Source organism: Abramis brama, assembly GCF_963993115.1.
Source record: "Abramis brama genome assembly, contig: SCAFFOLD_112, whole genome shotgun sequence".
Lineage (NCBI taxonomy): Eukaryota > Metazoa > Chordata > Actinopteri > Cypriniformes > Leuciscidae > Abramis > Abramis brama.
The window spans coordinates 12,501-39,083 of NW_028155897.1; the positions used below are offsets into that span (position 1 = coordinate 12,501).

General features: G+C 44.0%; 1 protein-coding gene across 1 annotated transcript in view; it reads right to left on the reverse strand.

The window, feature by feature from the left end:
• Positions 1-26,583, reverse strand: part of LOC311077305 (protein turtle-like) — a gene marked incomplete at its 3' end in the record, with an annotated part of 53,808 nt that overhangs the window by 8,261 nt on the left and 18,964 nt on the right. The window contains exons 4-11 of the mRNA XM_084139125.1: positions 15,724-15,825; positions 11,760-12,095; positions 10,275-10,601; positions 3,661-4,020; positions 3,371-3,457; positions 3,189-3,281; positions 2,946-3,020; positions 2,310-2,423 (exon numbers count right to left, since the gene is read on the reverse strand). Coding sequence (XP_083995251.1) covers positions 2,310-2,423; positions 2,946-3,020; positions 3,189-3,281; positions 3,371-3,457; positions 3,661-4,020; positions 10,275-10,601; positions 11,760-12,095; positions 15,724-15,825 — 1,494 coding nt within the window. The remainder of the gene's footprint in view (positions 1-2,309; positions 2,424-2,945; positions 3,021-3,188; positions 3,282-3,370; positions 3,458-3,660; positions 4,021-10,274; positions 10,602-11,759; positions 12,096-15,723; positions 15,826-26,583) is intronic.

The following is a 26,583-nucleotide window of genomic DNA, read 5'->3' on the forward strand; positions in this document are numbered from 1 at the left end:
AAACTGGGTTACAGATTGACACCCTTTCTTTTGTCTTTCCTCGCTCTCCCTTTTCTCTCTTTCCTTTGTTGAAAACCAGATTTTATTTCACTATGCAACATTGTGGTCTCTGTGTGTTTCTGGCGCATCGACTGACTGTCTGCAAGTTTAAACACGCGCACGTTAACGCAGGACCGAACCATTTCATGCAGATCCAGGGGGGTGGTCGGTCAATGTGAATGTGTACTTTTTGGTCAATGGGGATATTAAACTTGTATTGCCAAATTAAGTAAAGTCAAAGACATCATTCATGTTATTATTATTGAAATATACTCAATGATGATGGTTATATAGTGTATAATATAATACAAATTTTAATTTAGTTTTTACTTATTTGTTAGGGAATTGTCCTAACTTTTCCCCCCTATACGGCGCCCATGCCTGTGCTTCTACTTCATAGCTCTGATAAAGTGTGATAGAGTCGCAAATGAAAAATACCACTTAATTAAACAATAATTCATTAAAAGGTGGGGCTTAATTGCATTAAAAGCAGAACTAAAATCAACAAATAATAGCTGTGCAGAAGATTTTCCAGATGTTTAGTAATAAAATAAGTGACTCGAGATATTAATCAAAAGTGTCCCTCTCAAACAAATAGGCTATCAATGATAATATTGTGGTCAATAATACAAAATGCATTTGATTATTAGTAGCCTAATTTCACGTTTATGTTTACGTTTCTGTCAGCATGAGGTGTCGTTGCCAACGCGTTGCTATGGGTTGCTTTGGTTGTTATGTGTTGCTATGTGTTGATGGGTTGCGTCACTTGCGCGTGTCTTACTTTCAGTCTCTGTTGTCTAATGCCGCGTTCCAGGCAACTTGTAACCCGTGTTTTTCCAACTCGTAACTGGGAGTACATCGATCTAGTACGAGTTCACGGGTGGGAAGTCACGGGTTTGACTGCCGTTCCAGTGCACTTTCACGGGTATAAGGTTGGAAAAACACGGGCTACAGGTTGCCTGGAACGCTACAAAGTCGTGAGTCGTGGTTTGAAGTCGTGATTTACGAGCTCAAAAACCTGCCTGGAACGCAGCATAAAGCTCCGGAGTCTTCATGAAGGATCATGTGACACTGAAGACTGGAGTAATGATGCTGATAATAATCATAAATGTGTCTTGATCATCAAATCCTCATATTAGAGTGATTTCTGAGGGATCATGAGACACTGAAGACTGGAGTAATGATGATGAACATTCAGCTTTGAACACAGGAATAAATTACACTTTATTGTATATTCACACAGAGAACAGCGGATTTACAGTGGAATAATATGTCACTGTTTTACTGTATTTTTATGAAATAAATGCAGCCTTGGTGAGCAGAAAAGACTTCTTTTGAAAACATAAAAAAAAATATGAGCGATCCCAAACTTGTGAACTGGTAGTGTATAGGCCTAGGCTATATATATACATTTATAACATTTCTCAGATTCTCCCAGCTGTGTGTAAACGTATAAGCTCAACTATACAGGATACCTGGAAAACTACAAACACTGCAACATGCTGATAAACATATGTTACAACAAAACTAATGAGCAAAACTATTCCATATTTCACTATTATGTCATTCATTTCCATGATTTGATTCACAATTTGAAATTTCCCTGTTATTTCCAGGTTTTCCACGAGCGTGAATCAGAGAATCAATGGCATGAGGGATCGAATGCCTCAGAAATCATGTCAATAAGAGAGTGTGTGTAATCCTGAAGAGAAGATAATGATGAAAGTGCTGAGAGAGTGTGTGAGGGAGAGCGGTAAAGACAGAAACACACACACGTCTGTATAACGTCACTAATGTAATGTTAATATGGTGAGCTATCATGGATAATTGAGTATCCTGTGGATCGCAGGAGAATCTGTCCTGTGTTTAAATCACTCGATTTACGCCTGAGACTGAAGAAACTAAAGACTTGATAAACTCATGACTTTTCCTGCTGATTCACACCATCATCTCAGTTTATGTCCTTTAATGGACCCTCACTTTCTTTATTACTCATTTCATACAATTTAAAAATGTACACTTTGATTTATTTGACTTTCTTTTTTTCTTCTATTCTTTCATCACTTTTATTTTTCTCTCTTTCTCATGTAAAACTCTTGAGTTTGTGAATAAAATCTGCTTTATAAACTCGCCTTGTCTATGTAATTAACTGATAAATCAGGGCTGATATTATGGTCTGTATATTGTGTAACTTTAACTCCATTAATCTGGTAAAACATGATTTCACAGCTCATATATGTCACTGACTCTTGATGGAAGGAAATACTTACTGATAATAATATAGAAGAGGTTTAGCAGGAGCGCCATTATAAAGAGGACTATAATCATGACACCTTCAAATCCGGCGTAATTCAGACTTTTGTCATAGGCAGATTTAAACAGAACTGGAATAAAGGAAGAGAAACAACAACAATTACTACAATAGAAAACTAAATATTAATACAGATCAGAGGAATTATATAAACCCTTCTCATTTAAACAGATGCTTTTATACACAACATTACAACAATCTCTGTCTGATCCTGACCCTTGCCCTTTGTGCTGATGATGACCCCTGACCCTGACATGACCCTGACACATGCTGAGATGATATTCAGAAGTAGCTTTAGCTTCAGTCTCAGTCACTAGCATGATGTCGACTGTAACAGTTAATGCACTGTTTTCATAATGAAGCGGTGTAGATTATAAATGTGTTCAGTCACACAGAGATTCAGCGCTGAACATGTTGATATACTGACAACAGCACAACAGTAACACAAGACACTTCACAGTATTAATGTCATGTTTTTAAGATTTCCTGCTGGATATTGAGAATATTACATCATTTAAATGTAATTATTGTTCAACTGTTAATGTGCATTAATGTGTTTATGATAATGACTGGATTTACATTTGGATTTATTTACCTGAGTAAAAAACTGCTGAGAAAACAACATATTCTGTTCTAAAACTTAAATTTCGAACCCATGTTTTAATCTTGCCTGTAAAACAGAAAATATGAAATAATTACATTCACAAGATAATTTACAACAGCAACACAATGAAACACAAATGTCAGCACAACACTGCAACATTTTTAATGTAAAATCCATTGTGTATCATAATTCATATACTATATTAATTTATAAATAATAATAACTCAGCCACACCTGTGAAGTTATTGATATACGGAGCCGTCCAGAGCAACATGAGAGGCCTCAGAAAATAAAGAGCAGAACAAGAGACCGACTCAAACACAGATCCTGAAACACAACCACACATTACTGTACATCTACACAGATATATGAATAATCATAATTCACTGATAAACCATCAGTCCTGAAACACTGACCTTCAGAAAAACCCCAGAGGACAAAAGCAAGAAACATCAGAATATTTGGACAGAAGACGAGAAACATCTGAAGACGAAAGAATGTGTCTGAGAGAAGAGACACAATAACACATGATCAGTTCATCAGGAATTATTACATTTAATAACTATCAGTCATTCATATTAATTTAAAACACACATATCTGTTCTTTCTGGCCATTACATTTATAACTGAATGAAACATAATATTATAAATAACTGAACACTGATGAAGGATAGAAGAGTTGCTCTTTTCTTCTCTGTTGACTCACCTAGTAGTCTCAGCAACACACTTATCTTGGTTGAATATTGTGTGCGATTCTGAGGTAAGCCACTGTGAACTGTACATGTGTATTCTCCTTCATCTCCAGCTCTCAGATTGTCCAGACGGAGGGAGAAGTTTCTGTGTTTAATGTGTTCAGTAAAGAAATGAGCTCTATCCTGATAATCCTGCTGCTGTTTCTCTGGTCGACTCTCACCATCTTCATACAGATGAACCAGAGTCTCTGAGTCTGTTCTTCTCCATTCCACCTTCAGATCCTCCATTCTAGAGGGTCTTTGTTCATAACAGGGCAGAACCACTGAAGATCCCAGAGGAACAGGTGTGTGTAGACAAGGTTCCACAATGAATACTGAAAAAGAAAAACATATTTGAAATGTTTATGCAAAAAAGTGAGGCCTATTTTGTAAAAAGAAAAAAAAAAAAGAAAAAAAAAAGAAAAATTTGTACAAATTATTAGATTTGCATTAAAAAGCCAAACATTTATTAACCTTAAGAAGTCAAAGATCACAGACGGCCCCAGATTATTGTTGTTCAACATTCATTACTCATAAAACATCTCACTCTTACTTGATCTGGACAAACTGAGCATCTTTAGGAAGATTTAAGACTCCAGCTTCGATATTTGACCACTGTTTATTAAACTGGTTTGCAGTGACATTAATTTATTAATGGTTAAGCACAGAAGGTTCTCTTACGAGAGTCCTCTCGTACTGCGTTTTTATCAAAACGCTACGGGAAAAGTCTCTTTTCACGAAATACTGAAGCAAAAAATTATCCTAATTTTCATACATGTAAAGCGCGTTGCAGCAGTAGTCAGCTATGGCGAGACGGCTTGCTCGCTCATTGGCTGCTCTGCGGCAACTGCATAAGCCTATCGAGCGAGGCCTGAGGTACATGCCTGCAAGCAAACGCCAGTGCGGATAATACTCGCGCTGACTTTGTCTATGTATCTTCACTGTGGTCCAGTGGTAGATTCCTAGACTTGCGCGCGGGGGATCGGAGGTTCGAACCCCAGGCCGGCCAGCAGAAAATATTTATGCCGCCGAATGCAAATCACTCTGTTTGTTCCCCGAGAGGCAACTGCAGACGTGTTTTTTGCTGCCCACGAGCACGGCCGATGATGCTATATGTGTAGAGAAGATGCCCACTGCTAGTGCCCATCCCTACACACTAGCACAGCCCTTCACACAGGGCCCGCGCTCATATATTCGACTCGGGTCGATCACGCACGCAACATAGTGAACGTGCCCACTGCCTAGTGCCCACAAACACTATGTTCTGCATGCCTTGTGGTTTCTGTAAAGACGAAACCTGTGTGCATTCACTCTGCTCAGACAGACAGTGCACTCATTGCAGTAACTGTGCCCGCTCTCCCGCGCCCACACTTACTCACGGTATTTTCTGGTGTCCCGGCCACGGCCGATGGTGCTATAAGTGTAGTGTCGATGCCCACTCCTCAGTGCCCATCTCTACACACAAGCACAGCCCTACACTTAGGGCTCGCGCACATAAAATCGACTCAGGTCGATTGCGCTTCCAACATAGTGAAAGTGCCCGCACAAACACTATGTCTCACAGACCACAGGCTCTCTGTAAAAACGAGACCTGTGCGCGCTCGCTCTGCTCAGTCAGACAGCGCGCCCAAAGCAGTGAATGTGCCCGCTTCCCGCCCACATTTACTCGCAGACATGAGTCCCACGGGACCCGCTCAGCCCTCCCTCACTCAGTCAAGCGCTGTAGTAAGGTCGAGGACGAGCGCTCTGCCCGCTGTAATAAGCGCGCCCCCCGCCTCGAATGCCACAGGCATAATGCCTATGTTATTGCGCCCCGAAGCGCCTCTGCCGCACGGCGAACAGAGCGCGCTTCGCATCCAGCCCTTAGCCAGCCATGCAGAAGCATGGGCAGCGCTTCCAGGGGTTTCGGCCTGGGTGCTAGGCATTATAAAGAGAGGCTTCTCGCTACAGTTTTGTCGACGCCCTCCCCGCTTCACAGCGCGCGTCCAAACTACGGTGGTTTCAGGAGTAGCACACCTACTTCGCGCCGAAATATCAAAACTGATAAGCAAAGGGGCGATAGAGCGTGTTCCCCGAGCCCAAAGCGAAGGGGGGCTATACAGCAGATACTTTCTAGTCCCCAAAAAGGACGGCGGTATCAGGCCCATTCTGGATCTAAGACGGCTAAACAGAGTATTAGTGAAACGCAGTTTCAAAATGCTCACAACCAGCAAAATTCTCGCGCATGTTCGCCGAGAAGACTGGTTCATGTCGATAGATCTGAAGGACGCGTATTTTCAAATACAGATAGCGTCACATCACAGGCGATACTTGAGATTCGCCTTCGAGGGTCAGACATACCAGTATACAGTCCTGCCTTTCGGCTTGTCCCTGGCACCTCGTACATTTACGAAATGCATGGACGCAGCGCTCGCTCCTCTCAGACTCAGAGGCATGCGAGTGCTGAACTATTTGGACGACTGGTTGATCCTAGCTCAATCACGATCTCAGCTCGTGGAGCACAGAACCATTTTACTCGATCACCTCGAGAATCTTGGTATCACGGTCAATTGGGCGAAGAGTTCACTGAACCCCAGCCAAACTATATCGTTTCTGGGTATCGTTCTGGACTCGCAGTCTATGACGGCGCGGCTGTCGCCACAGCGCGTGCTGCACATTCAGCGTGCGGCGAAGTCTTTCCGCCGCGGCGCTTTCACCCCGCTCAGGAAGTTTCAAAGGATGCTGGGTCTCATGGCCTCAGCATCATCAGTTCTCCATCTGGGCTTGCTCCGCATGCGCCCGCTGCAGTTCTGGTTGAAAGCGCGAGTACCGCGCGGAGCGTGGGTGTCCGGCCGGTTACGCCTCAAGGTCAATCAAACCTGTGTGACAGCCCTGATACCTTGGTTGGCGGACGGCTGGTACCAATCAGGTGTAAGCCTGGGGACTTCCTCGAGAGTGAGGATGGTGTCGACAGACGCTTCCACCTCGGGATGGGGAGCGCTGCTCGAGGGCAGACCGTTCTTCGGCCTGTGGTCAGAACGAGAAAAGCTCCAACACATCAACTGCCTGGAAATGCTGGCAGTGCACAACGCGCTGACGCGTTTTTGTCCCCACATCAAGGACCAACACGTCGTAGTCCGTTCGGACAACACGGCCGTGGTGTCCTATATAAATCGCCAGGGCGGTCTGAAATCCACATCCCTGTACAGGCTGGCGAAACGCCTCCTAATATGGGCTCAGCACAATTTGCGCTCGCTGAGGGCAGTGCATGTGCCTGGGCTCCAGAATGTGGGCCCAGACAGACTGTCCAGGAACAACATTCCCCTGGGCGAATGGTCTCTACACCCGCAAACAGTCCAGCTGTTGTGGGAGAGATTCGGCAGAGCGGAGGTGGACCTATTCGCGTCCCGCGAAAACGCTCATTGCCCCGTGTTCTTTTCCAAGAACGACAGCGCGCTGTCCCAGGTGTGGCCGCGCTGCCCGCTGTACGCTTTCCCCCCCGTCTCCCTCCTGCCACAGGTGTTAGAGCGGGTCAGGGAAACAGAATGCCCAGTGCTGCTTGTAGCACCGTTCTGGAGGAACCAAGCATGGTTTCCAGTCCTGATGCAGCTAGCAGACTTCGCTCCATGGCCAGTGCCATTGAGGAGAGATCTCCTCTCGCAGGCCGGGGGCTCGATTTGGCACCCACACCCGGAGCTGTGGTCCCTTCATGCGTGGGCGCTCAACGGATATCCGTTGACCTCGCAGAGGGTGTGATAAATACCATCACTCAGGCCAGAGCGCCGTCGACTCGGCGGCTTTATGCCTCAAAGTGGTCGGTTTTCTCCGGCTGGTGTACAGCTCGGAGCCTATCACCTCTCGATTGTGAGGTGACGGAGGTTCTCTCCTTCCTACAGGAGCTGTTGGATAAGGGCAGATCCCCTTCCACGCTCAAAGTTTACGTGGCGGCTATTACAGCGTTCTCCGGAACAACGCTGGGTCAGTCACTGGGAAGGAACGATTTAGTCATCCGCTTCCTCAGGGGAGCTAGGAGGCTGAATCCACCCAGACCTCCTTCAGTTCCTATGTGGGACCTTTCTACAGTCTTGGCGGCCATGAAAGGTGCCCCTTTCGAGCCTATCCAATCTATTAGCCTCAAACATTTGTCTTTCAAAACAGTGTTTTTGATGGCTCTCGCTTCGGTGAAGCGCATAGGCGACCTGCACGCGCTCTCCGTGAGCCCAGCGTGCTTAGAGTTTGGACCTAATGACTCTAAAGTCATACTCAAACCTAAGCATGGCTATGTGCCAAAGTCCCTCAACACGCCGTTTCGGGCTCAGGTTATCTCCCTGTCTGCCCTGCCGGGGTCAAGTGAGGAAGGGGACTCAAGTTTTCTTTGCCCTGTTAGGGCTTTAAGAGCTTACGTGTCCCGCTCCGCTGTCTTCAGACAGACTGAGCAGCTCTTTGTCTCGTTCAGTGGACGTTCCAAGGGAATGGCTGTTTCGAAACAGAGCTTATCCAGATGGATAGTTGACGCCATAGCGCTGGCTTATACTGTCAAGGGCATTCAGTGCCCGTTGGGAGTCAGAGCGCACTCCACGAGGGGCGTTGCCTCCTCGTGGGCTTGGTCCAGCGGGATTTCCTTACAGGATATATGTACGGCGGCAGGCTGGGCCTCGCCGTCTACATTTATCAGGTTTTACAACCTAGAAGTTCCCGCCTTGCAGGCTAAGCTACTATCGGTGTAGTCGATTCAGCTGTCTAACTAGAACACTGAAATCGCATGCGCAACGCGCTACCGACTGTCTTATGGGCAGAATTGTGTAAGACCCACATTTCCCACATTCAGTTCAGGTTCCCCACCCTGTCTATGTGATGTCATATTCGCGTCTGCTGGCGTGACCATATAAGGACGGAGGGAATCCCCTCTTGTCTCTAGACTCTCTCTGTGAGGTCACGTTTACGTCTGCGGACGTTACAGTTTAGGGAATTAAGGTCCCCCATCCCTTATTCCCGGATTCTTTGTGAGTCTATCTGGTGATTATGCACTGTACATCTGGCTTAGCTTCCAGTGATCGGTGTTTTTATCCCAGCACGCACGGCGTTTTACAAGGGGTTCCCGTAGCGTTTTGATAAAAACGCAGTACGAGAGGACTCTCGTAAGAGAACGTACTCGGTTACTAACGTAACCTCGGTTCTCTCTAGAAGAGGGAACGAGTACTGCGTTCTCTGCCGTGCGTACGGTTCACTCTGGTTCGCTTCGGCGATGAAAATCAAGTGAATCAGCCTTTTCGAGCTCCTTTTATAGAGGTTGGCCACACCCGTCTCGGCGGGAAATGGCAAGGAGCGCGCGAAGCGCCCTCATTGGCCTGACGTCACCTCAGGCCTCGCTCGATAGGCTTATGCAGTTGCCGCAGAGCAGCCAATGAGCGAGCAAGCCGTCTCGCCATAGCTGACTACTGCTGCAACGCGCTTTACATGTATGAAAATTAGGATAATTTTTTGCTTCAGTATTTCGTGAAAAGAGACTTTTCCCGTAGCGTTTTGATAAAAACGCAGTACTCGTTCCCTCTTCTAGAGAGAACCGAGGTTACGTTAGTAACCGAGTACGTTATGTTTGTTATTCCAGCAGTGAGAGAACTGAGGTTTGATCATCATCACACACATTGTCTTATCACACACACACACACACACACTGTCTTATCAGACATACACACTGTCTTATCACACACACACACACACTCTAATCACACACACACACTGTCTTACCACACACAATCACATGACATTTCCTCAAGTCTCTCTAATCTGATTGGCTATACAGGAGCTTTGCACAACAGTAAAGGACACACATGTGTTTTTAATCAACCCGTCTGAGAAAATCACCATCAATATATCTATTGAAGAAGAAATAATCACTGGATTCGGATAATGTAAAGTTTGTTAATGACATACAATCTTTGAAAGATAATCAGAGTTTGTTCAAGGCACTTTATTAAACTAGATATCCACAGTTTCCTTTGCTTTGTTTTCTGAAATATAAATGTGAAATACTTATTTTCTGTTCTGTACTTGTGATACTTTCTACTCGAGTCTCTGAACATTTTCTTTTTCCCTGTGTGTTCTCTGTCCAATCACTCATGAAGAACGCCAAAGCAACATTTAAAGGGCTATTCTCCACATCAGTCTATAATTGTGGAATAATGAGTTTCTGATGAGAATAGATGTAGTTCTCACAGGTAAAAAACACCATAATTCCTTCAACAAATTGGGATTTTATTATCTGCTAATAGCTTTTATAATCATTTCATTTCTTGATTTCTTGTCTGAGTGGGAATTTACAGATTTTACAATTGATTGATTGATACAACAGATTGTCTCAGATGTACAAACCCAGAGCCAGGGGATAAAGATGCAGGTGTTCATTCAAAATTAATAAATCTGAATAATTAATAATATATGACCAGCCCAGACAATTATAGTTATCACTTAAATCCATCAAACTAATGTTATTAAAAATCTGGAAAAAATATTTTTATTGTAACTATATTGCTTAATATATTCAAAGTAGTCATACACTGATCAGGAGTTCAACAGCAGCGGTTTCTTTCTTTCTTTACTCGTCTCTTACCCAGCATCAACTTAGTATGGCTTGAAAACACACACTCCTCGTCCCTGTAAACTTCACATCTGTAAACTCCTTCATCTTCAGCTCTCAGCTTTTTCAGACGGAGGGAGAAGTTTCCATCTTTGATCTTCTTATTGGAGAAATGAGCTCTTCTGTGAAAGTCCTTGTGCTGTTTCTCTGGTCGACTCTCTCCATCTTCATACAGATGAACTAAAGTCTCTGTTCTTCTCCATTCCACCTTCAGACTTTTCTGGAACAAGCTTTTGTCAACCTGACAGGGCAAAACCACTGAAGATCGCAGAGGAACGTATTTATCAGTCACCCAGAACTCTATAAAGGAATAGAAACATGTACAAAGCTCAAATCACCACACTTGTTTTAACAGCTGGTCGATCATTCACAACATACTATTAATTAATTGATTTGGTTTAATATCCAAAATAGAACAAAACATGATCTGTTTTCAGTTTTATAATTTTAAGCATGAATTATTTCAATAGAGAGCCTAAGTCTCTCCCCTTCCGGTGGACCACCATGGGACCTTATTTCGGAAAATATTGTATGGTAGTCAAATATTTTGATCTCGTTTGAATTGTGCCTTGAATTACAAATATGATGTTTATCAATTTAAAAGATACATTTTAAAGTCAAGAAAGTCACAGTTTGATGTAAAACTGCTGAGGTATAAGACTGTGAAAATACGTAATTACAGAGACTACAAACCCAAAAGGCGCACATGGGACGTCATACCTTTTCTCTCAATGAATGAAGCTAACTTTACTGAAGCTAACATCTGTCATTTTTTCTATAGTCTTGCGTTATAATCGTAATGTTACGCCGTCATGCCTGAGTGTTTTGCACCAGACTTCACTGCACACATACTGTTGGTGACGTACTGTACATAGTGCGAGACGAAAGATGTAGTTCATTGAGTGATTTTCACATAAAACTAAATGTTACTCTTCTGACAAACTGCGACTTTCTTGACTTTCATAATTATCTTTTAAATTGACAAACATCATGTGTGTAATTCAGGGCACAGATCAGACGGAATAAAAAGATAAGTTGTCTCTCGCCATTGACTATCATACATATTTTTTCCGAAGTAAGGTCCCATGAGCCGGAAGCGGAGGGACTTAGGCTCGCTATAGCAAACAATCCAACATATGTTTCCTATCGCTCTTAGAGGTGCTGAATGAAAACTTTTCTAGTATTATATCAGAAAAATATACTGTCATTACCATATCCTGTACAAGTGATAATGTGCAATTATTACCTTAATAATCTATACTTGATTTAACCTATAAAAAATAATCTAATGTAGGTTGATGTAATGTACCAATGTAATGTATGGTTGATTCAATCATATTAAATAATCATATTAAATAATATATTTAAGTTTGATAGAATTAGTTATATAGCAATTGTAAGTCGCTTTGGATAAAAGCGTCAGATAATGTGTAAATGGAAATGTATCAGTTTACTTACTCAGATCCACATTTGTCTTGGCTGAAAACACACAATCCCTCTTGTTGTAAACTGTACATGTGTATTCTCCTTCATCTCCAGCTCTAAGATTGTCCAGACGGAGGGAGAAGTTTCCATGTTTAATGTGATCAGTAAAGAAATGAGCTCGATCCTGATAATCCTGCTGCTGTTTCTCTGCTCCACCTTCATACAGATGAACTAACGTCTCTTTGTTTCTTCTTCTTCTTTTCCATTCCACCTTCAGATCTTCAGTTAGTAAGTTTGGAGGAACATGACAGGGAATAACCACTGAACCTCCCAGTAAACAAACATTTGAAACATTTTGCACAATCAAACCTGAAAAGTAAAAGACATTTCATTTCAGATGTGAGGTAAATGTTGAGGAATAATAACCTCACTATCAGCCTCTGTCTAGGCTGTTTTAATCACACTAAATACAGCGGTAACACTTGAGAGTAACGGTCCGTCATTAATAAGTAACTAGGAAGTAACGCAGGACTAATGAGTAGTTCTGCATTAACACTTCAGCTAACAGAAACATGCTTAACTAATCAGTAAGTAACTAATTAATAATTACTGAATGAGATTAGCCTCATTAATAACTATCAACTAACTATTACAAATTATAAAGAATTACCGATTAACTACTAATCAGAACATTAACGTGTCTGAGATGTGAGATGTTGTCTTTTTCTTTTTTACTCTAAATTGGTCATAAAACGCGTCAATTATTACTCTAGTGATCTGGATCATCATTTTAAAGTGAAAAAAATGCTTTGAATCTAGTGACAATGACGAATCATAATAATTACGCTGATTAATGCAAATCAGAACCACAAAAACACACTTCACAAAAATATACAATATTCAAAGAGAGTCATCTTCCCCCATTACTGGACACAATACTGATGAGCAATCTGTCTATAGGTTTTGCTATAGTTTTCCTGAGTTTAGCTACTAGTAACACATTTGATGATATACATTCAACAATACTTTATCAGCTGCTTGTCACAGTGTCTGGTTGTGTTTCCCCGGGTATCCACTAAATGTCCTCCTTTTCCCCACGGTGTCATTCACAGGAACTACATGTCCCACTATCCCTGTCTGCGTGATTACACCCAGGTGTTGGTATTTTTAATCACCCAGCTGTCTCTCGTTGTTCCCTCGTTGTTCTTGTATTTAATGCCCTGTTTGTCTCATGTTCTGTGTGGATCGTTGTTTTATGTCACCTCGCTTGTGTTCCTGCGTTTCTTGCCTGAAGCCTGTTTATTGTTTTATATTGCCTGTCTGGACTTTGAACCCTGCCTGTTTTGTCTATGATTTTGGATTGCCCTATATAATAAACTCATCACTGCACTTTGGATCCGCTTTGCCCTCTTCCTTGTGCGATCCGTGACAGAACGATCCACCACCACTAGGATCCAAGCAGGATGAGTGGCCGCCGCAATTTCCCTGCTGCCAGAGGAGAGGAGAGGAGATGGCCAGCACCATCAGACAGTAAGCCAGAGCCCAGAATGAACATTTTTGACTGCTTTGCGCTGTGGGCTCGGAGGACGGACGAAAGATTTTTCATCAAAACCCCTGATTCCCAGCCCACAGCAAGCTTCGGGTCGGACCACGCCCCCCGCCATGACAAGTCCTTCGAGGGGACCAAACTGGCTAGATTCCGCGGGACTCGTGGAGGTCGCAGAGGAGGCGGAGGGGGTCGGGAGGAAGTTCAGTCCCATCACCCGTTCTGGCCGCCCGTTGATCCAGAGGTCCCTTGAGGAGGAGGAGGAAACCTCTCGGCCTCGACCACGGGTCCAAGACCGTGCCCGTACAGCCTGCTGTCACCCCGGAGCCAGTGTCTGTTCCTGAGCCGGAGCCAGTGTCTGTTCCTGAGCCGGAGCCAGTGTCTGTTCCTGAGCCGGAGCCAGTGTCTGTTCCTGAGCCGGAGCCAGTGTCTGTTCCTGAGCCGGAGCCAGTGTCTGTTCCTGAGCCGGAGCCAGTGTCTGTTCCTGAGCCGGAGCCAGTGTCTGTTCCTGAGCCGGAGCCAGTGTCTGTTCCTGAGCCGGAGCCAGTGTCTGTTCCTGAGCCGGAGCCAGTGTCTGTTCCTGAGCCGGAGCCAGTGTCTGTTCCTGAGCCGGAGCCAGTGTCTGTTCCTGAGCCGGAGCCAGTGTCTGTTCCTGAGCCGGAGCCAGTGTCTGTTCCTGAGCCGGAGCCAGTGTCTGTTCCTGAGCCGGAGCCAGTGTCTGTTCCTGAGCCGGAGCCAGTGTCTGTTCCTGAGCCGGAGCCAGTGTCTGTTCCTGAGCCGGAGCCAGTGTCTGTGTCTGTTCCAGTTCCTGAGCCGGAGCCAGTGTCTGTGTCTGTTCCAGTTCCTGAGTCTGTGTCTGTTTCTGAGCCCTCAGTGACCGCGACACTGGCCATTATGACCACAGCCATGTGGTGTGTGTGGGCTACGCACACACTTGGACCGGTGGTGTCTGTTCCTGAACCGGTGGTGCCAGTGCCCGAGCCGGTGGTGCCAGTTCTAGTGCCCGAGCCGGTGGTGGGAGTTCCAGTGCCCGAGCCGGTGGTGCGAGTTCCTGTGCCCGAGCCGGTGCTGCCAGTTCCTGAGCCGGAGCCGTCTGTTCCTGAGCCCTCAGTGACCGCGACACTGGCCATTATGGCCACAGCCATGTGGTGTGTGTGGGCTACGCACACACTTGGGCCGGTGGTGCCAGTTCCAGTGCCTGAGCCGTTGGTGTCAGTTACACCGCCTGAGGGGTCGTCGCCGCCCTGGCCGCCCGAGGGGTCGTCTCCGCCCTGGCCGCCCGAGGGGGCGTCTCCGCCCTGGCCGCCCGAGGGGGTCGTCTCCGCCCTGGCCGCCCGAGGGGTCGTCTCCGCCCTGGCCGCCCGAGGGGTCGTCTCCGCCCTGGCCGCCCGAGGGGTCGTCTCCGCCCTGGCCGCCCGAGGGGTCGTCTCCGCCCTGGCCGCCCGAGGGGTCGTCTCCGCCCTGGCCGCCCGAGGGGTCGTCTCCGCCCTGGCCGCCCGAGGGGTCGTCTCCGCCCTGGCCGCCTGATGAACTGCTTGCTCTGCCCCGGTCGCCGGACGGACTGTTTGTTTCACCCTGTTGCCCTGATGTACTGTCTGTGTTGCCCTGGTCCCGTAGTTATCTGCTACCCCCTGTGTCTGTTTCCCTTCACGGACCTGGCCCTCCATCCCTCCCCCTGATCCTCCACCGTGCCACCTCCCTCCTGATCTCTTGTTTTGTTCCATGTCTTGTCTTGTAGTGTCTGGGAGCCACTCCGTAGGAGGGGGGTTATGTCACAGTGTCTGGTTGTGTTTCCCCGGGTATCCACTAGATGTCCTCCTTTTCCCCACGGTGTCATTCACAGGAACTACATGTCCCACTATCCCTGTCTGCGTGATTACACCCAGGTGTTGGTATTTTTAATCACCCAGCTGTCTCTCGTTGTTCCCTCGTTGTTCTTGTATTTAATGCCCTGTTTGTCTCATGTTCTGTGTGGATCGTTGTTTTATGTCACCTCGCTTGTGTTCCTGCGTTTCTTGCCTGAAGCCTGTTTATTGTTTTATATTGCCTGTCTGGACTTTGAACCCTGCCTGTTTTGTCTATGATTTTGGATTGCCCTATATAATAAACTCATCACTGCACTTTGGATCCGCTTTGCCCTCTTCCTTGTGCGATCCGTGACACTGCTACCACAAATGTATTTGTTTTATCATTTATGTCTTATCTCATCTTGGTGTTGTATTTGTCGAAATATTAATAACTAATGATAGCTCAAATTAATTAAACTCGTCATCTAAAACAAACTTTTGACGTCTTGACTTTTTCTAAACTGTAAATAAATCCATAATAAAATCAGCAGCAGCTGTTTGATTTACACACTCAATAAACACTAATTATTATGATGATGATATTATTATGTTCAAACTCATTCCCCACTGAATAAATCAGGATATGTTGCTGTTATAACTGTACCTTTAGTTTGAGATCTGCAGTAGATCAGACAGCAGAGCAGAAGTGCAGATCCAGATGCAGAGATACAGAGAATCAGCATTATTATGTGGAGAGCAGAGAAACCTGTCAAACACACACACTTATTAATGCTGTTATTGTGCAGTTCATTATATATATTGCACAAATGTGTCCCTAATGATAAAGAAGGAACACACACACACCTTTAGCTAAAAGGAGACATTCAATAGATTTCTACTGTTTTATAGCTAATTATAAATACTAACCTTCACTCTAGCAAGCTTTGAAAATATTGAATAAAATGTCTAACTGTAAATCATCATTGTAAAAAAATAACTAAATATGATCTTTTACACTGGGAAAATATTATTACATTTGCAGATATATTTCCTGTGTATAATATTTTGCATGGTATGTCTCCACCTCCACTTAATGAGTTTATTAGACAAAATCATAACTCATCTACTAGAGGAGATTGGACAATAACACATAGAAGAAGTGCTTTTGGGCAGTCAGCCTTTTCCTATAGAGCAGCACAAACCTGAATACTGAACCTACAGAATTATTGTAGAATTGAAAATAATCCAAGATATTTTAAATTAACAAAGATATTTGCTTGACTGTTTTTCTACCCCACTCTTCCTACCACAATGACCATTTGGAGTTCCTAAAGGCACAGAGGGGCTGATAGTGATCTAGGCCTGCAGGCGTATCGATGAATTCAGTCGATGAATTGTCACACCTTTAGTACAGTGCTGGTGGTGTAATTATCTGATTGGTCAGTTTGAATGTCTCACATTTGGGCTTTAGTCACATGGTCAAGGAAAGGATAAAACAAGATTGAAACTGTTTCTCTCTCTCTCTCTCTCTCTCTCTCTCTGGTGTTGCATGCTGGGAGTGAGTGCGTGAGTGCGGTGTGTGAGGGGCACGTGCGAGAGCGTGAAGTTTTTTAAGCTTTTTCTTATAGTAAAATTTTTTTTTCTACTTTTGTTTTCTTCATAGGATTTATTTTCTTTTTTTCTATATATATATTTTTTTCTCACCTTCTAGATCACTGTTTATTATATTTTAAGTTTGTGAGGCGTTTTTTTCGTTTAGTAAAGCGGGATGGCTTCTCTCCCTGCGGTGGATGAGCCATCTCTGTCGCTTAAGAATGGTTTCAGGTGTGTTCCCGAGGCAGGTACAGCGATTGAGGAGGTGCTGTTAGCAACAGGACAACAGGTAGGCCATGAAAACATTATTTCTGCTTCTCGCATGAACAAGGCAGTTGTCGTCTTTTTAAAAAACGAACAACTAGTAATCAAGATAATTGAAAGTGGCATTTGGGTGAAAGAAACGTTTGTACCCGTTACACCTCTTTTTGCTCCAGCTACAAAAGTGACAATCTCTAATGTACCTCCTTTTATCAAAGATGACGCGATTGTGCGAGAATTAACTCGGTTCGGAAAGAAGGCTAGTGCTGTAAAAACGATTCCTTTGGGTTGTAGATCTAGCGAACTTAAGCATGTATTGTCTTTTAGACAACAAGCGTTTATGTTTTTGACCGCTCCTTCTAAAACACTGGATGTGTCGTTCCGAGTGACATGTGGAGAGAGCTCGTATGGTTTACGCGAGTACTGATACATTGCGTTGTTTTGAGTGTGGCGATATCGGCCATAAGAGATTGCTGTGCCCTCATAAACAACGGGCCGAGGAAGAAGCAGGGCCGTCAGGTTGGGCTGGTGCGAGTAGTGGAGCGACTGCGGTGGGAACGCCGTTGAGTGACGCAGGTGCTTGGAAAGAGGATGGAGATGCAAAAAGAGAAAATGAGGTTAGTGATAGAGTAGACGTGAGTGTGAACGCGTCTGGAAGTACTGAGGGTACAAACGAAGTTTCGCCAATTGGTTGTATTGTTACTGGTGCTTTAAGCTTCAAAGACGATAGAATGCAAGAGGAATTTACATGTTCAAATGATGAAGCGGAAAAAGAGTCCGAAGACGAGAGCATTAGAGATGATGATTCATGCATTGATGTAGACGTCGGTAGATATGGAGATTTTTATTCTGTTGAACAGATAAATAATTTCCTGGATGAAACTAAGGGGAAGAGTGTTGATGTTGAAGAAGTTTTTCCTGACCTAGAAAAGTTTATTGCATCCGTTATGAAAGCTCGTATAGAATGTGATGTTGAGGTTTTGTCACAGCATAAAAGGTTCAGATTAAAGAAATATTTGACAGCAGTCAGACAAAAAATCTGGCCTTTTCTGTGTTTTTTCTTTCTTTCTTTCTTTTTTTCCTTTCCCCTGTTTATGGAGTTTCTTAAAATAGGATCCTTAAATATAAATGGGGCAAGGGATAGAAGTAAATGGCCTTTATTAAAAGAATGTTTAAATTTGAAAGAAACTCAAGTTGTGTTTCTACAAGAAACGCATAGTAATGAAGAAAATGAATCTGATCTGGGGATGTGGTGGGAGGGAGATCATGTCTTGAATCATGGCACCAACCTTAGTGCAGGGGTGGCAATATTATTTTCACCCAGATGTAAAGTTAAAATTTTGTCTAAAAGTGAGGCAGTGAAAGGACGCCTACTTGCTCTTAGAGTAGAAATAAAAAAATAGAGTTTTTGGGTTAATAAATGTTTATGCTCCTACAACGGGTAGAGAAAGAATAGTTTTTTTTCTTAAGCTTAAAGATGTAGTTTCCTCTTTTATGAATGAAGATTTTTTAGTAATTGGAGGTGATTGGAACTGTACTTTGGATTTTACTTGCAATAGAAATGGAGAAGAGCCTCATTTTTTGTCAGCAGTATCTTTAAGAGAGATTACCACACAATTTGGACTTATTGATATTTGGAGACAGAGAAATAAAGCAGTTAAACAATATACATGGATTAAAGTGGCCGAGAATAGGATCAGTGCAGCACGTTTAGATAGATTTTATGTCAAGAATACAATGTGCAGTAGAATAGAAGAGACGCTTATAAGCCCAAGCTCTATTTCAGATCATCATTTAATTTCTTTAAAAATGATTGTAACACAGACAACCCCTCATTATTCTTATTGGAGATTTAATAATAAACTATTAGAGAATCTTGATTTCCATGAAAAATTTAACCTTTTTTGGAACCATTGGACAGAACAAAAAAGTAATTATGAAAATCTTCTTCAATGGTGGGAGATGGGAAAAGTTCAAATTAAGCTTTTCTGCCAACAATATTCATCACAAGCTTGGATTAGTTTAAAAAGGAAAGTGTCTAAATTAGAAGAAGATATTTCTGCATTATATGTTTCTTTGATTGATAAGAATGATATGGGAGTCCAAGACAATTTGATATCCAAAAAACATGAATTAAGAGGTATTTTACATGAAAAAGTGAAATCAGCACTTGTTAAAGCACGGTTTATTTCCATTAATGATATGGATGCACCTACAAAATATTTTTTTTAATTTGGAAAAGAAGGTTGTTCATAATAATTATATGCATTGTTTACGAAGACATGATGGAAGTATTACTTCAGATCCTTTAATGATGAGAAGAACTGCTGTTGATTTTTATTCTAAATTATTTGCAAAAGAATACATTGATTTGAATACAACATGTGAACTTTTTAAGGATTTACCTATTTTGAAAGAAGATGAAAGACTTTTTCTAGACTCCAACTTTACCTTTGAAGAAGTAACTGATGCAGTAAAACAACTCTCAATTGGTCGAGTACCAGGCCTTGATGGACTTACCGCAGAATTCTACAAATCTTTTTGGGTGGTCCAGAGAGAAGGAAATGAATAGTGGAATAAAGTCGTTATTTTTGTTTGTTTTTGCGCACAAAAAGTATTCTCGTCGCTTGATATACTTAAGATTAAACCACTGTAGTCACTTGGACTATATTAACGATCTCTTTAATAACTTTTCTGGGCCAGCAAGTTTGGGCCACCTAGCAGCCTATGGAGGAAAGAGACAGCGCTCAGATTTCATCAAAAATATCTTAATTTGTGTTCCGAAGATGAACGAAGGTCTTACGCGGTTGGAACAACATGAGGGTGAGTAATTACTGACAGAATTTTCATTTTTGGGTGAACTATCCCTTTAAATACACAGAGAAAATGAATGCAAAACAGGTGATGAAGATATTGTCTAACTAGACACTGATAAACTAATAAACAAGACACAGGTGATAGAACTGAACTAATGAGGGTAACCAAGGGAACAGAATGAACTAATAAGACAAGACTAGACTAGACTAGACAGAACAGATGAAAACAAACTAAAAGTCCATGAAAAACGTGACATAACTCCCCCCTCCCGCTAGGCGCGTCCCACGCCGAAAAAGGCAAAACACAGGAGGAGGGGTGGGCATCCTGGAGTCCGAGACTGGAGGGTGAACAGGAAGACGGACAACGGACTCCAGGATGGCCCAGGTGACCTAGGTGGAGCTGGCTGAGGAGGCGGCCATGGCGGAGATGACCCTTCCGGTGGCCATGGCGGAGACGGACCCTCGGGCAGCCATGGCGGAGACAACCCTTCAGGCGGCTTTGGCGGAGAACGAGACCACCCCTCGGGTGGTCCATGAGGAGCAGGCTGCACAGTGGACCTTGGCGGTGCCGTCCCAGAAGGCCCTGGGAACCATGTCGGCGGGGCCTCCACGGTTCCCCTAGAGGACTTATTGCCCCCTCCAAAAAACTTTCTTGGGGAAGTTCACAGGATTGGAGGCAGTCTGCTTTGAAGACGGTTCGGGACAGGACGAGACCCGCGGCGAAGGCGATTCTGGGCTGGACAGGACCAGCGGCGAAGGCGGCTCTAGGCTGGACAGGACCAGCGGCAAAGAGGGCTTTGAGCTGGGCAGGACCAGTGGCGAAGAGGGCTTTGAGCTGGGCAGGATCAGCGGTGAAGAGGGCTTTGAGCTGGGCAGGATCAGCGGCGAAGAGGGCTTTGAGCTGGGCAGGACCAGTGGCGATAAGGGCTTTGAGCTGGGCAGGACCAGTGGCGAAGAGGGCTCTGAGCTGGGCAGGACCAGTGGCGAAGAGGGCTCTGAGCTGGGCAGGACCAGTGGCGAAGAGGGCTTTGAGCTGGGCAAGACCAGTGGCGAAGAGGGCTTTGAGCTGGGCAGGACCAGTGGCGAAGAGGGCTTTGAGCTGGGCAGGACCAGTGGCGAAGAGGGCTTTGAGCTGGGCAGGACCAGTGGCGAAGAGGGCTCTGAGCTGGGCAGGACCAGTGGCGAAGAGGGCTCTGAGCTGGGCAGGATCAGCGGCGAAGAGGGCTTTGAGCTGGGCAGGACCAGTGGCGAAGAGGGCTCTGAGCTGGGCAGGACCAGTGGCGAAGAGGGCTCTGAGCTGGGCAGGACCAGTGGCGAAGAGGGCTCTGAGCTGGGCAGGACCAGTGGCGAAGAGGGCTTTGAGCTGGGCAAGACCAGTGGCGAAGAGGGCTTTGAGCTGGGCAGGACCAGTGGCGAAGAGGGCTTTGAGCTGGGCAGGACCAGTGGCGAAGAGGGCTTTGAGCTGGGCAGGACCAGTGGCGAAGAGGGCTCTGAGCTGGGCAGGACCAGTGGCGAAGAGGGCTCTGAGCTGGGCAGGATCAGCGGCGAAGAGGGCTCTGAGCTGGGCAGGACCAGTGGCGAAGAGGGCTCTGAGCTGGGCAGGACCAGTGGCGAAGAGGGCTCTGAGCTGGGCGGGACCAGCGGTGAAGAGGGCTCTGAGCTGGGCAGGACCAGTGGCGAAGAGGGCTTTGAGCTGGGCAGGACCAGTGGCGAAGAGGGCTCTGAGCTGGGCAGGACCAGTGGCGAAGAGGGCTCTGAGCTGGGCAAGACAAGCGGCGAAGAGGGCTCTGAGCTGGGCAAGACAAGCGGCGAAGAGGGCTTCAAGCCAGACGGGATAAACGAAAACAGTAGCTCTGCGGGCATGACGCTGTCAGTCTCTAGCTCGGCGGGCATGACGCTTACTGTCACAGGCGCGGCGGGCATGACGCATACTGCTTTGGGCTCGGCAGATCTGGCGTGAAGTGTGGACTCGACTGGGCTGGCGAGAAATGCTGGCTTGGCGGAACTCTCAGGGTCAGGTTGCATTCCGGACCGGGGCGCAAAGACACCGGATTACTGTCTCTCTCCAAGTCAGTCCGGTGGTGTCTGGGAGGTTGAGAGGATGATGGAAAGTGGTGCAGGGTGTAGAGAGTCTCATCTTCCAGGAAGCTAGCAAGGGCTAGCATAAAAAACTTCCAAGAGAAGCACAATAGATTCCAACAGGCGAATACACGAAACAGTGTGCTATGCACAAACAGAGTGCTCTTACACAAACAATAACCGGTAACTGAAAGAGTGAAAACCAGGGCCCGTATTCATCTCAGAAAACTCTTAATTTAGCTTAAAAACTTTTATGTAGGAGTCTTAGCTTAAGAGCGATTTGGGACCGATCTGAGAGCAACTCTGAGTAAGGAAAATACAAAAACTTTTACCTTAGTGAGGAGGCGGGGTTGACCCCGTTGCTATGTATGACACAATCTTTTGAAGACTGTGATTGGTTGGTTGTCCAAGAAGGGGAAAAAAGTGATTTTAAGTATAGGGTCTATTCTAAGCCTCCACTTTGAACTTACATGCGTAATTTTTCCTATTTCATCGTTCTCTCACACACACACACACACACACACACACACACACACTAGGGATGGGCATTTTTCAAAAAATTACATTCGAATATTCAAGCTCACAGAAAACGAATATTCGAATATTCGTTTATTTACATAAGTTTATTGAGAAAGACGTTACTTCAAACAAACGTTAGTTTTGTTACCTATGAACATCTCTGGACAAGCCTATACGACTATATTAACAAGCTTATACATTTCATCCTTTGTATAATTGTTGAAAACATTAAACAATGTTTGCACACACAAAAACATAAGAAATACAACGCAGAGCGCACTAAAAAAATGACAATAAAGCAGGCTGCGGCAGCCACAATTATTGTACAGAACGTTTAGCTATACACTCAAGTCTGAATGTTATTGCGTTATTGTTTTACATGTTCTTGTTGAGGAAAACAAGCATATCAACATGCTCGGGTGACAGTCGGCATCTTAGTCTGTTAACAATAAGGCCGGCTGCAGAGAAAACGCGCTCCGCCGGCACAGATGTTGCAGGGACGCACAAATAACGGTGTGCTAAGCGGCCAAGTTTCTTGAAGCGCTTTGTGTTGTCTTGCCACCAATTCATAGGATCTTCATCTGGTGGAATACACGGTTCCATCAAGAACTGTTCCCACTCGTCTCGGCTTGACTCTCTGTAATCTTCGCCGAAGAACAGGCTCAGCCTTCTCCGATGACTGGGCACGGGCACTGACTCATCTCCGTCACTGGCGGGGACGCAGGCGGCGGCGGCAACGGCTGCACCCGCACCCCCCACATCAAAAGAAATACTTTGATATTGTTCAAAAAGTTTTTCTCTTACGGCTTCTCTCATGTTTTCGTCGAGGAACTTGAGGTGTTTGTGCCGAGGATCTAGAGCGGAAGCGAGAAGAGGCGTTTTCCCTGCGTTCTGCAAGTTCGCAATGTTTATTCGTTGCTTGAGAGATGCTGCAACTGTGTTTTTGAACTCATTCACTTTCTGTGATTCTCCACCGCTCATCTGAAGGTGTCTGTAGATGCAGATTAAATAACAAATAACTGAATATGAAAACTGAATTGTAGTCTTATTCAGTATTGATTATTTCTATTTAATTTGTAAGTAATTTAAATAAATGATTAAAACAGTTGACTGAATTTCTTTCATTTATGTTTTATTCGTTTTTATAATGTAAATATTTAAATGGAAAGAACCCGACAGAATAATTAAGAAGAGACCAGTAATCAAATTAACTAGAACCAAATGCTACATTTATTCGTTCATGTGAATTATACGAACCTGGATAGAAGGCTTTGCACAAGTGGATACACCATGGAGACAGACACGTAGTTTTCGCCACCCAATGCTTCACTTGCTATTTTCAGGGACTGGAGAACAGGTAATATTTCTTCAATTGTCTGCCAGTGATCATCGATCAACTCAAGAGTCTTAGCATCCGCCAGCTTGGTTGTGGTCCTGTCAGAGAGGACAGCAGTGATCGCCCAGCGTTGTTCATGCAAACGTGCGAGCATATCAGCAGCCGAATTCCAGCGTGTTTTGCAGTATTGCACAAGTTTGTGCGAAGGCAATTCCAGCTGTCTTTGTTTCTGTTTTAGTGCATTTGAGGCAATCGTGCTATGATGGAAATGTCCAACAAGTTTACTACATGCACCAATAAGTCTATTCATGCTTGCAGCTTTAAATCCATCATTAATGGCCAACTGAAGTGTGTGCGCAAAGCAAGGTAGAGATTCCCAGTCCACGTCTCTGTTTGCAGCTACTATGTTGCTAGCATTGTCATGCACGCACGCGACAACTTTGCCGTCCAGGCCCCTTTGCTCTACTGACGTTTTCAAATAATCCGCCAGGTTGGCAGCGGAGTGTCGCTCTTCCAATGCTCGGGTTTGCAGAACACAACTGTTCACCTTACTATCAGCAATAAAATGACACGTTATAGTGACATATGACTCTGTAGTTAATGCTGTCCAACTGTCAGTTGTAATGGCCACGAACTCTACTGTACCTAAAGTAGTTTTGAGTTCGGAAACCATGCATTCATATTGAAGCTCGATTCTCGCGGTTATGGTTTTCCGTGAGGGAGTGTTGTAATCTGGTTCAAGAAACTGTAAGACTTCCTTAAATCCATCTCCTTCAACGAAACTTAAAGGAAGCATATCTCTTGCGATCATTTTTGCTATGAGATGAGTGGTCTTCTCGGCTCGCTCGGGGGTACATCTGGGCCTTACGTTACCTGCAGTCGTGAAAGCAGTGATGGGTAGCTGTCTGTCTTCGCTTGACTGGTCAATAATGACGTTTCGGTGTTTGGATTTCATATGGCTCCTCATTGTGCTGGTGCTGTTATGATAACTCAATTTAATTTGACAAAGTTTGCACACGACATGTTGGTCATTTTGATCAAAGTAATTCCAGACTCCACTCCGTTTAGACGACGCCATTCTTCACACGCTGTCATCAAATGCACAGGCGCCACAGCGCCACCCAATGGATTTAGTTATAACTGTGAGTTTTAGTTTGCGTGACCATGATTTATGAGGCATTCATTTCATTTACGCCCATCAGAGCAACCGTTTGCGATATTCGAATAGTGTTTTTATTTTTCGAATAATTATTGCAGATCGAATATTCGAATATTCGAATATTCGTGCACATCCCTAACACACACACACACACACACACACACACACACACACACACACACACACACACACACACACATTATATATGTGTATATAAATCCTTTTTTTATTTACCATGCTGTTGATTTCCTATAAGGTATTTGATTGCTTAGAATGATAAAAATTGTTCCACTCTTTCCAATTACAGCTGATTGCTGGCATGTCTATTTAATTTAAGTGTTGGTTTGAATGTTGGTTTTAATGTTCTAAAGAGAGAAACCCGTAATTTAGAGCGTAAATGGAAAAAAACTAACTTAGAGGTCTTTAGAATCGCATGGAAAGACAGTATGTCACGTTATAAAAAGGCCCTAAAAGAGGCCAGGGTTGAGCATCTCCGCAATCTAATAGAAAACAACCATAACAATCCTAGGTTCTTATTTAACACCGTCGCTAGACTAACAAATAAACAGATGTCTCCTGAACAAAATATTCTGTTACAGTTTAGTAGTAATGATTTCATGAACTTCTTCACTGAGAAAATAGAAAACATCAGAACCACAATTGTAAACGTTCAATCCTCACTCGCGCCTTATAATTCAGCCTCAATTATCACCCAGCAAGAACAATTACAGTGCTTTACAACTATAGAACAAAAAGAGTTAAATAAACTTATCATTTCATCTAAAACAACAACATGTTTATTAGATCCTATACCAACTAAACTATTGAAAGAAGTGTTACCTGTAGTGGAAGAGCCTCTCCTCAATATTATTAACTCATCTTTATCTTTAGGTCATGTTCCAAGAACATTTAAACTGGCAGTTATAAAACCTCTCATTAAGAAACCACAATTAGATCCACATAATCTAGCAAATTATAGACCCATTTCAAATCTACCTTTTATGTCTAAAATACTAGAAAAAGTTGTGTCCGCTCAACTGGGCTCTTTCTTGCAAGAAAATGACATCTATGAAAAGTTTCAGTCTGGGTTCAGGCCGCATCATAGCACTGAAACTGCGCTCGTTAAAATCACAAATGATTTACTTCTAGCTTCTGACTAAGGCTGTATCTCAATACTAGTTTTACTTGATCTTAGTGCTGCGTTCGATACTATAGATCATACAATACTCTTAGATCGACTACAAAATTATACTGGTGTTCAAGGACAAGCATTAAGCTGGTTTAGATCATATTTATCTGACCGCTACCATTTTGTTTATTTAAATGGAGAAAAATCGATCATAACTCCAGTAAACTATGGAGTGCCGCAGGGATCTGTGTTAGGCCCTCTATTATTCTCAATATATATGCTGCCACTTGGAAATATTATAAGGAAACATGGAATTAGTTTCCACTGTTATGCTGATGACACTCAAATATATATTTCATCACGGCCGGATGAAAACGCTAAATTATCCAAATTGACAGAGTGTGTTAAAGATATAAAAGATTGGATGACACGCAATTTCCTTTTATTGAATCCAGACAAGACAGAGGTAATACTTATCGGTTCAAAAACCACCCACAAAACCTCTCACAATACAACTTTAACATATTAGGGTGTCCTGTTACTTTATCCTCTACAGTAAAAGACCTGGGCCCGTATTCATAAAGAATCTTAATGCAAAGAGTAGCTCCTAGTGACAAAATTCTAAGAAAATT